The sequence below is a fragment of the Schistocerca cancellata genome, chromosome 4 (genome assembly GCF_023864275.1).
Source record: "Schistocerca cancellata isolate TAMUIC-IGC-003103 chromosome 4, iqSchCanc2.1, whole genome shotgun sequence".
In the NCBI taxonomy this organism is placed as follows: domain Eukaryota; kingdom Metazoa; phylum Arthropoda; class Insecta; order Orthoptera; family Acrididae; genus Schistocerca; species Schistocerca cancellata.
In genome coordinates, this window is record NC_064629.1 from 169,530,353 (window position 1) to 169,543,000 (window position 12,648).

Below are 12,648 nucleotides of genomic sequence, written 5' to 3' on the forward strand. Positions count from 1 at the left end.
GTTTTTCACCACAAATTCACAAACAAGCAACAAAGGATGAGCAGGTGCATTATCGTGGAGCAAAAGCCACAAATTTTTTCACCACAAACCTGTTTTTTTTCTTTTCTTTCTTTTTCCTCGCACTGCTTCCCACAAATGACATTTAACTTATAAGAACTACTTCTTATTGATCGTTTGATCTTTTGGTGAGAACTCATTATATACTAAGATGTTAAATTTGAAGAAAACATTGAGCAGAACCATCACATTTGACTGCATTTGCCAAGCTTTTTTTGGTCTCGACATCATACACGACCTGTTAAGAAATCTTTCTGTAGTTCTGCATCATGAGTGAATTCATTTAATGACTCCCAAGTGACTTCCATTTGCCAATTTTTTTTTCTCAGAATTCAACACCTTTGGCACAAACACTGGTGTCACACATTTCATAACCTAAACATTCGAAAAGATTTTTATGGTATGAGCCAACTGGTATGTAGACAACATCAGTATCTTCTCTGCTGTGATTCAGTGAGCATTCATAATCATTTCTTTCACTTTTTTCCACTTTTCATTGCTTGTTGATGTGCTGGGGTGTTCAGAACATTTGTCATCTTCAACTTCTTCACAGCCATCCTGGAAATGCTTATACCACTTATAATCCTTTATTTTACTCATAGCACACTGACCTAAAGCAATATTAAACATTTCTAAAATTTTGTTTCATTTTATTGCATTTTTATAGCAAACTTTAATTCAAATTCTCTCATCCATTTTCAAAACAAATCAATAAATGCAACTCATAAGCAAACAAATGAACCATTCTTGGCAACTGACGACAGACTTAACATCCAACATGGGTTCCAGTGTACAGACACCACCTTAACAGCATGTTGATCCACCTTTGGAAAACAATACAACAGCGATTCTGCATGGAATGGATTCACCAAGTCCTTGGTAAGTGTCCAGGTATACGTAGGACCAGATGTCTACATCGGGCAAGACACTGAGCATAAGGGTATCCAAGTGTTGTGCAATGCTGTCCATACAGTCTACAGTTGTCATGGTACCTTTGATTACTACCATAGGTACCACGGAAGCACAGCACAGGCGAATGTCCCCTATAGCATAATACTGCCCTCGGAGGTCTGCGTCCCTGTTTCCAACAGCCATTTGCCTAGGTGACAGTGTGACAGGAGGATGAGGAAAGGAAATTGGAGGAGGAAAAGGATGGATCAAAACTGTACTTGTAGACCAAGGCTTGAATACAATAAACATTTTCAAATGGGGATAGGATGCAGTATTTGTACAGAAATGAAACAACTTGCACAACAAGCACACACAGCCACTTCAAACCAGTTTTCAGACTGATGGCTACAACAACTTAACATTATTATGCAGTGCTCCAATAGTCTCAAATTTATATTTGAGAAGATAATCACCTGTAGAGTTCTGATACTCAATTATCACCACACACCAACTACACACAGAGTACCCTGAAACAATCTGAGTTCAGGTGCAATCTACTAATCAAACCTTAACTCACCTGAAACGTTTATCTGGTCTGACAGACCAGTTCATGCTGTACAGTGGCCATGGTGCCTCATATTTATAGATCTCCTTTCGCTTTGGTGGTGCTCCGTGCAGTGCCATTGTGTATTTATACAGCAGATAACCTAAAACCAGAACAAGTTTCACCTTTTATATGTACTCTGTTAAGTTATGTATGTACTATTGTAACTCACCAACATAACCATGCTCTAACCCAAACAAAATAATGCCAAAGAAACATATTGTACTAACTCTAAAAGAAATACAAACAAACTGTTCATGTTTGTCTGACAGTACAATGTATGAGAACAATAAATGCAGTACTTATTTATTTACGTATTTATTATTTAAAACTAGCTTCACAGTATTAAATTGCACTGCTATTCACATTCAGATAATCATTAGCCATCCACAACGTAAAATGACTGATGCAATAAACATTTAGTGAATCAAAGCACATATCATGTAAACCTATTTTCCTTGTTACGAGATTAGGGTTATGATCAAACATATACTGCAAATCAGGGTACTGATGGAGCTGGATCATGAGCTTTCTGCAACACCAAGATTGCTTCTGACAAGTGTGCTTTTATGGTTAAGCACCTGAAGTTCATGTTTCTTTAGATTGGTCCAAAAGAGACTAATGAATATGTGACACTAGAGACTGGTGACTATCATTTGCCTGGCCTGAAAGCAATGTTGATTTATAACTCTGTAGTGTTTATGTCTGATATTGACACTAATGCATGAAATTTTTCAATTGAACACTGAAATCATCTACAGAAGTATGGAATACAGTGCAAAACCAGACAGTGTAGCTGCCACAATGTCCTCCAATCTATGAAACACAGTACAATAAGTTCTACAAGATCAGAAAACCACATATGATTCCCTTAGTCTGGTAGTAACCCCCTCCCCCTTCACCAACATCACCAAATCACCCACACCCGACGTCCCCACACAGCATAGAGGCCAAGTTCCAGTGGAGGAGGCCGTAGAGAGGAACGGGCTGTAGGTCATTCCCTTTCCAGGAAAATCTCACTATTTGCCGTACAAGCTTTGAGGAACTATAGAAACCTGGGATTAAGCTGACCTAACAGGGATTTTGCTGATGATGCTGTGGTATATGGAAGGTGTCATGTTAAGAGTGACTGTAGAAGGATGCAAGATGACTTAGCAAAATTTCCAATTGGTGTGATCCATTATAGCTAGCTCTAAATGTAGAAAAATGCAAGTTAATGAAGATTAGAAGGAAAAACAAACCCATAATATTCGAGTACAGCATTAGTAGTGTGCTGCTTGACACAGTCACATCGATTAAATATCTACACATACCTTTGCAAAGTAATACGAAATGGAATGAGCATGTAAGGATTTTAGTGGAGAGGGCGAATGGTCAACCTTCGGTTTACTGGGAAAACTTTGGGAAAGCGTGGTTCATATGTGTAGGAGACCATATATAGGATACTAGTGCAACCTATTCTTGAACATTGGCTAACTGAGTGGGATCCACACAACGTCAGATTCAAGAACAAAATCAAAACAATTCAGTGGTGGGCTGCTATATTTATTAGCACTAGGTTTGAACAACATGCAAGTATTACAGAGATGCTTTGGGAACAAATGGCAATCACTGGAGGCAAGGCGACTTTCTTTTCAAAGAGCACTATTGAGTAAATTTAGAGAACCAGCAATTTTAGGCTGAGTGCCACCAATGTACATATCGCATAAGGGCCATGAAGATAAGATTAGAGAGATTAGGGCTCATACAAAGGTACACAGACAGTCATTTTTTCCTCACTCTTGTTTTGAGTTGAACAGAAAAGGAAATGACTAGTAGTGGTACAGGAAACCCTCTGACACGCACGATACGATGGCTTATTGAGTGTGTATGTGTATGTAGATGTAGATGTAAATTCAGCCCTGAAAACAAGTGTATTGCTACACAAGAAAAATCAAATTTTTTTTTTTTTTTTACTTTATATAACCTCCATGTAATTCACACCTTCTAGTAAGCTATGAAATAAAGTCTCTACAATCACCAAAAAATTAAGTGGTAATGTGACTTGCACCAAGATCTTTCAATACATTATAAAGAAATTTAATGACAGACCTTCATGGTGGAAAAGCTAACTTAGATCATAGGTTATATATAAATGTTCTTATTACAAATTACTGACATTGGGGTACTTATTTACTACTCGATAGAGAATCAAGGATGTTCCAGAAATTTTTGCAGTATTTAAGGGTGGAAATTTTGGGATAACCTGTTTAACTGAATCAAGTGTGTGGGGGATGCAGAGAGAACAAACAGCTTTTCCTTTACATTTTGTAGCACTTCTGTAGGGTCATTTCAATATTTAATATTTCCAGCCCCTCACTAACCATGATTCTCACCACAGTGGGACGGTTTGTATACCTCAATGAGACACTCATCCGTGTCTCACATGGAATTACATTGAAGCGGTGTCTATGGAGAAACATAGTTCCTGAGAAGGCCCAATAGCACTTTCCGTAGCTGCAGTCCAAGTAATTGACTTATCTGGCCTTTTAACATTAGCTAACATGGCCTTGCAGTGTCAGTATTGTGGCATGACACAGCTGGAGGAAACCACAGCAGTAGTATTTCCAGGACAAGTGGTTCTACTGTATGGTTTAATGATGATAGCATACTCCTGGTAAAATATTCAAGTAGTAAAATAGCCCCCATTCAAATATCTTTAGGGGCAGAGGGGGGACTTCTCAAGATGGTGATGATGATGAAGAAATACATGCAGCATTCTACAGGTCAATGGGTGGAATGATAAATCCTTAATCACACAGTGGTTTAGAGAATCTGAAAAGAAAAATATTTATGGTGAAGTTAGTTATAATAGGCATTAGTGAATGTGCTAGCAGGAAAAAACGTAATTTCTAGACAGGCGATTATAAAGTCTATCAACAGAAAGTCAAATAGTGGCAATGCAGAAGGAGGTCTAATAATGAAGAAACATATAGGAATGCACATAAACTATTACAAACTGCAAAATTTATATTTTGCCTTAGCCAAGATAAACACAAAGTCACGACAAACCACAGTTGTCTAAATATATGCCCACAAGCTTTGTACATGAAGAGACATGGCAGACGGTATGTCCCACTGCACCAGTTATTAGGGTTTTCTTTCTGTTCCATTCGTGTATGGAGTGCAGGAAGATTTTTTTTTAATGTGTCTGTGTGTGCAGTAATTATTCTAATCTTATCCTCACAATTCCTGTGAGAGTGATTCGTAGGGGATTGTAGTATATTCCTAGAGTCATCACTTAAAGCTGGTTCTTGAAACTTGGTTAATAGACTTTTTTGGGATATTTTAAGTCTATCTTCAAGAGTCTTCCACTTCAATTCCTCCAGTCTCTCTCTAACACTCTCTCATTGATTACAAAAACTATAACCATTTGTGCTGCCCTTCTCTGTATACATTAAATATCCCACATTAGTTCTATCTGGTATAGATCCCACACATTTTAACAATATTCTATTCTATTCTATCATCTGTATTAACTTACATTTTGATACATTTAGAGCCAGATGCCAATCATCACACAACTAGAAATTCTGTGCAAGTCATCTTGTATCATCCTATAGCAACTAATCATACACACCTTCCCATGCACATCATCATCAGCAGCACCAATGATCACTGCTCACCTCATCCAGATGATTTATTTATACAGAAAATAATAGCAGTACTATAAAACTTCCCTGTGGCACTCCTGTTGATACTCTTGCCTCTGATGAACATTCATTGTCAAAGAAAACATACCGAGGTTTATTACTTAAGAAGTCTTTGAGCTATTCATGTATCTGGGAACCTATTCTGTATGCTCATACCTTATTGACAGTCTGCAGTGGGGTACTGTGACCAATGCTTTTCAGAAATCTAGAAATATGACATTTGCCTGCAACAGGTATACTTCGCAGTATATCATGTGACAAAAGGGCAAGCTGAGTTGCACAAGAGCGATGAGATGGAGAATGTGATACTCTAAGAATTTGATAGGGCAGTGAAAGACCCAAGCTGAAACAAGGCATCTATAGTAGATGAAATTCCTTCAAAATTACACTAAACTTTCTCTAATCTGGCACTCAGTAGTCCAGTCTCTCAGTAATCTGGCATATATCTGAAATGGCACTTCTTCTAAAAGGAAACATGTTACAATAAATCTCAAGCAGAAACTTGAAATTTTAGATAAGTTGAACCGAGGTTATTCACAGAAAGCCACTGCTGCTGAGTACAATGTTGGATGAGCAACTACTTATGACATGAAAAATGAAGATGATGATATTGGACAGTATGCATTCCAAATGGATGGCGACTGAGAAAACAGAAGGTTATGCGAAAGAGTGAAAATGACAAAATGGTCATAAATATTTATAGACTAATCACACAACAATGCAGAAAAGGTATTCCAGTCAGTGGTCCAATAATAAAGGAAAACAAAGTTGCATTTAACAAACAATATGGCGGTAATAACTCGTTAGCTATCAAACTCAAAAAAACGACATGGCTTTTGGCAGCTGAGAGCTACCTGGGAAACTTACTCAGCTAAAGAAAAAGAGGCAGATGAGTTTGTAAACTACATATGGAAGGTAAGAGTGGATGATTTAACTGCTGATGCCTTGTACAATGATGGTGACACCAGACCCTTTTTAAGATGCTTCCTTCAAAAACATTAGCTGTGAAGAACAAGAAGGAAGCTCATAGGTAGAAGCAGTAAAAACAGTGTATAACATTACTGGAGTGTTGCAATGCAAATTGGAGTAATAAACTACCACTCATGATGATTGGCAAAACAATAACATCCACGTTATTTCTGACACAGTGACACAAAAACACTCCCAGTGTAATATTGCATTCAGAAGAAAGCGTGAATGGACAGAGAAATATGCTCTCAGTGGTTCCACAAAAAATTTGCACCAGCAGTGAGGAAAAGCTGAAGAAGAAAATGCTTCCACTGAAAGCTATCCTTATTACTAACAATACTCCTCGTCTTCCTTCAGATGTGGCTCAAAATTCTGATACTATAAAAGCACTCTCTTCAACTCACTGTGACAGCTCTGATTCGGTCCATGGACCAGGGAATTTTGGAAGCAATTAAATGCCATTATCAACATGCACTTCTCGTCTCTCTGCTGAAGGTGTGGAAAGCAATCAACTTATGAGTCATTGTTTTCTAAGCAGCCAAAGCATGGGATAAAGTGGAGAGCACTACTACAATGAAGAACTGGAGAAAAGTATTGCCATACACTGATGCAGAACTGGATCCAGTACTGAGCGACAGTGATCATCCAATCAATTCGAGATCATCAACTGCTGTTACTTTGTACACTGACATGTTCCACAAGCTTCTAGAAGGATGAGAAACTGATGATGAAGGTGTTGCTAAGTGGTTGTATAAAGGAAACTATAACACAGACCAAACTTTAACAGATGAAGAAATAATTCAAAGTGTGCAGGAAAGTATTGATGAAAGTAGTGAATAAGAGGACATAGGAGAAGAGTGCATGCAGATTTCTCACACTACTGGTGCTGAAGCTGCAGATGGCTTCCTTGAGTACATTATGCAACAACCAGATACAAGCAGTACTGCTGTAACACTTGTAAAGTGGTTACGTCAAAGTATACTGCAGTTGCATACCATCATTGTGAGTGATACTATTGTATAATTATGTACTAACTAAAGGATAAATTTTTCTTTGAAAATGAATGTATCACACTCAATAATCTAGCACTTCCACTCATTCGGCACTCTTACGTGCAAGGAATGGCCGGATTAGTGAGTGTCTGAGGTAGTATGATTCTTGAGAGAACAAATCACAACAAAACTGTTCCACCTGATACACATGAAGTATAAGACGGGTGATGCCCCTCAGACTTCAAGAAAAATTTAATTGTCACAATAGGAAAGAAGCCATGTACTGACAGCCGAGTTACGACACCATCAGTTTAATAAGTCATGGTTAATTACCTACAGAAGGCTGGAATGAGTGGTATAAGCTGACTTGGGAAAAAATCAATTTGGGTTCCAAGAAATGTAGGAACACAAAGCAATACTGATGCTAAGATCAGTCTTAAAGATAGGTTGAAGAAAGGTAAACTACAATTATAAAACTTTACACAGGAGTCTCTATTGTTCTAACCACAACAGATGTGTTGCTGATACCTGTCGCAAGCAGCCATGGAAAGTTATGGTGGTGGAACAGCTGATTTGTATAGCTAATGTTTTCATTTTGATTGCATTAAGCCATATGAAGTATTTAATACAACGAGCACCTTAACATACTAGGTCTTAGAGTGACATCACAATGCAATTAAAAAAAAAAAAAAAAAAAAAAAAAAAAAAAAATTACTGCGAGAGAAAAGTTACCTACAATCTGTACAGAAAACAAAGTGCAGTTCTATGAGTCAGAGGACATAGACCAGTGACCATTCAGCAGCTGTCAACCATTCTGGAGGAGGAAAGGAATTCCCTACCACAAGAACTCCTTACGAGCATTGTGACCAGCACTGGAGCATGTTGCAGAGCATGCACAGATGTATTGTGGTGACTTCAGTGAAATTATTGTCTTTGAATGACAGTGTCATTTCTGTTTGTCTCATTGCACATTTCTTCCATTTACCTTCTGTACTACATACTATATCAGTTGTTTCTATGTATGGTCCAAATTTCATGAAGCTTTGTTACTTGGCAGTGACACATCATATGAAAGTTACTTTTGTCCTTAAGTTTGTAGTATTCACAAAATTTAATTGTATACTAATTATTTAATTTTTTAAATATATAATCATTATCTCATATACTTGAGCTTGGAATAAAGTTATCAGTTTGAATCAACCATTTCTAAACTTTCTCACACACAACCAGTTCTGAGAGTCAAATGACATGGAAGGACTGGACATCCACAGACATCTGCAACAAGGAAGGATCAGGGTTTAGCATGCCAGAGCCAAGTTTGTCAGATACAGAGTACAAGATTGAACTGCATAAGAACGAGAAAGAAAAGAGACTACATTCATCTCAAAGGAACCATCTTGACATTTGTTTAATGCAATTTAGAGATACCATGGATATGCTAAATCTGGGTGGCCAAACTAGAGTTGCTTCTCTTAAGTGACGTCTTCAACAACTCTAACGAGTACACGTTTAATATCTTCTAATTCCCACACATCATCCACTAACAACATTGTTTTCCTATCTACTGCATGATGGTGGTGGTGGTGGTGGTGATTTGGGTTGAAAGGGACTAAACACCTTGGGTTATTTGGCCACGTAAAGTGTTGTGGAAATAGAAAATAATTGGCAGCTCCTGAGTCTGTGACCTTGCCATAGTGTTTGAAAATTAGTGTGACAGAAGCTTAAGTCAGATGGTCAAAAGTGAGACAAAACCCAGGGAGCTAAAACCTGTAGCCAGTCGCTGAAGGATACTCTAAGAAGAGTAATCAAGTCAGTACTACTGAAATGGGGTGAGAAAAAGGAGGCTGTGTGGACCAAACAGTCACTTACCTTAAAATATCATAAACAAAAAATGTACAGAGAAATTTAAAAATGTATAACAGGGCAAGGGAACGAAGTAGTTGGAGGCCACTCTAGACACGTACTGCATCGAGAGGTTCTCGTCCCGCATCCACTCAACACTGAATATTGAGGTGCATCAAATTTTATTATAAAATCCACTTTGTTAACTGCTACCCCATTGTCTGCTAGAATCTGGGTTTAGGGTGGAAGACAGACTGATGACTCTTCACAGATCAATCAGCAGGACACACACTGTGAGAATATGAGTGCTCATAAGATGACTATCACAGTTGCATTGGCAGGGGGGGTGTCATCTTGACGTAAAAGTAACTCGTTGGTAATTCTGGTGTGGGTGATACACAGTCAGCACAGTACAGCAACATCTTTCTGAGAGGCTTGGAGTGAAGTATGCCACACCCTACTGGTCCCCTACATTGCTCTCAGTTTCTTGTGGGTTGTAATAGCCTGCCATTCCAGATTCCAGGTTCACAACATTTGATGACACAGCTACAATCGTAGGTCTGTGCCCAGCACTCCAAATCCAAGTATGCCTTCAGTGGTTGTTTCTTTAGCTAATTTGTCAATGAGTGACTAGATGAATATTACGGTGGTTCCAGAGCAGTGGAGGTCAACTGGTAGGTTTGGATCTGAGTGACCAAAAATATTCTGGGGGTACCAGTAAGCCATGCCTTGTAAGCAGCTCAAGGACTCAAACAAACCAGGAAGTCATTTGTGGAGAGTGTTTCAATGTACAGCAGAGCCTGTCATATGGCAATCAAACTCTACAGTGTATGCACTGTATACACTCAGCTGAGAATGTCTCATGTCACCTTGCATGAGAAAAGCATAACCAACCATGTGTTGAAGTTCAGTCCATCTGTGCCAAGAGGGAACTCAGTGCACACAGATAAGAGGGGGCAGTTGGAGGTCTTTTCATAGGGCCTCCAGTCATGTCCCAGCTGGTCTACCCAGTTTTGGGTGACTCAGAACTGCTGGTTGTGAATCAGAGTTGAATAACACGGACTGGTAGGCATCTGAGAGATTGTGACCACATAGTTCGCCACGAGTTGCTGGCATCTGACACTACTGTTAGTACACCAATTTCTATCAGGAAGCTTTCTACAGGGCTTGTATGGAAGGCTTCATTTCCTAATCACACAACACAATTGTGGCTAGGGCCTATCAAGCTCAGTACTGAGGATGCTGCTGATCTATAGTCAACAGACCCACAGTACAGACAGCATACAATCAACACTTTATAAAAATGCAGAAGAGCTGTGTGGGTTGTGCTTCAGGAGGTGCAGCTGAGAAATCTGAGCATATTAAGCTTTCTCACGCAATTTGCCTTCAGCTGGCTTACATGTAGTAACCATGTTGATTTACTGTCAAATAAAAGGCCTAAAAATTTGAAAGTTTCAATGACTTCAAGTAACTGGTGGAAAATTTAATCATTCAACAATTAACTGGGAAATTTACAGTTTTTTTAGTGGTGAGCATGATAAGACATCATGCAAAACATTTACTAAATGCCTTTTCTGAAACTACCTAGAACAGATAGTTAGGAACCCCACTCATGATGAAAATATATTGGATCCTATGGCAACAAATAGACCTGACTTCTTTGAGGATGTCAACATCGAAACTAGTATCAGCGACCATGATGTGGATGTGCCAACAATGATCACCAAAGCACAAAGGACAATTAAAACAAAGACATGTATGTTCAATAAACTAGATAAAAAATCAGTGGTGTTATATCTCAGTGAGCAACTTGAAATCACAAGGCAGGAGCATGTAGAGGAACTATGGCTCAAATTTAAAAGAATAGACAGATATGTATCCAATACAAAAGTTAAAAATGGGAGGGAACCTCCATGGTATATGTCACTGTAACAAAAATTTAAAGAAACAGAGATTACTGCATAACAGGTGTAAGACAAAGCATAGAACTGTAGATAGATAGATGCTGGATGAAACGCATTTGGCTGCCAAGAGAGCAGTGCATGATGTCTTCAATTACTACCATAGAAGAATATTGTCAAATGACGTTCACAAAACCCAAAGAAATTCTCGTTGTATGTAAAGGTTGTTAGTTGCACCAAAGTTAGTGTACAGTCCCTAGCACATGAGGCAGGAACTGAATTTGAGGGTAGCAAAGCAAAAGCTGAAATGCTTAGCTCCGTTTTTCAAATATTCCTTTACAAAGGAAAATCCAGGATAATTGTCCCAATTTAATCCTCATACCACTGAAGAGATGAATGAAATAAGTATTAGTGTCAGTGATGTTGAGAAACAGCTCAAAAGTTAAAACTGAACAAAGCTCCAGGGCCTGATGGAATCCCTATCAGATTCTGTACTGAATTTGCGGCTGTGTTAGCCCCTCTTCTAACTATAATCTATCGTAGATCCCTTGAACAAAAAACCGCGCCCAGTTCATGGAAAAAAATAATAGGTCAAGTCCTTCTATAAGAATGGTAGAAAAAGTGATCTACAAAACTACCGCCATATATCCTTGACACTGATTTGTTTGTACAACCTTGGAAAATATTCTCAGCTCACATATAATGAGGTATCTTGAACATAATGACCTCCTCAGTGTCAATCAGCATGGATTTCGAAAACCTCGATGATGTGAAACCCAACTAGCACTTTTGTCACATGACATACTGGAAGCTTTGGATCAAGGCAGTCAGGTAGATGTAGTACTACTCGATTTTTGAAAAGCATTTGATGCAGTACCACACCTATGACTTGTCAAAAGTATGATCATATCGGGTATCAAGTGAAATTTGTGACTGGATTGAGAACTTTTTGATTGGGAGGATGCAGCATGTTGTCTTGGATGGAGAGTCATTGTCAGATGTAGGAAAAACTTTGGGTATGCCCCAGGGAAGTATGTTGGGACCCTCGTTGTTCATGTTGTGTATTAATGACATTGCAGACAATATTAACAGTAACTTCAGCCTTTTTGCACATGATGCACTTACCTGTGATGAAGTACTGTTTGAAAGAGGATGCATAAATATTCAGTCACATTTTGACAAGATTTTAAAATGGTGCAAAGATTGGAAACTTGCTTTAAATGTTCAGAAATGTTGTGCACTTCACAGCACGAAAAAAATGTAGTACTCTATGACTATAATATCAATGTTGGAATTGGCCAACTCATACAAATACCTGGGTGTAACACTTTGTAGGGATGTGAAATGGAATGATCGTACAGGCTCAGTTGTAGGAAAAGCAAGTGATAGACTTCATTTTATTGGTAGAATACTGGGGAAGTGCAATCAGTCTACAAAGTAGACAGCTTACGAATCACTTGTGTGACCAGTTCTAGAATATTTCTAAAGTGTGTGGGACCTGTACGAAATAGAACTAACGGGATACTGAACGTATACAGAGAACGTCAGCATGAATAGTCATAGGCTGTTTTATCCATGAGCGAGTGTCATGGAGATACTGAACGAAGTGAACTGGAAGGCTCTTTATGACAGACATAAAATATCCTGAGAAAGTCTATTAACAAAGAAGCTCTGGCTTTAAATGATGACTCTAGAAATAT

At 38.5% G+C, this 12,648-nt stretch overlaps 1 protein-coding gene across 3 annotated transcripts in view; it reads right to left on the reverse strand.

Moving 5' to 3' along the window:
* Positions 1–12,648, reverse strand: part of LOC126183433 (DDB1- and CUL4-associated factor 7) — a 131,324-nt gene that overhangs the window by 72,268 nt on the left and 46,408 nt on the right. For all 3 annotated transcript variants that reach the window (XM_049925416.1, XM_049925414.1, XM_049925415.1), the window contains exon 2: positions 1,526–1,655. In XM_049925416.1, the coding sequence (XP_049781373.1) occupies positions 1,526–1,632 (107 nt within the window). In that variant the 5' untranslated portion in view covers positions 1,633–1,655. The remainder of the gene's footprint in view (positions 1–1,525; positions 1,656–12,648) is intronic.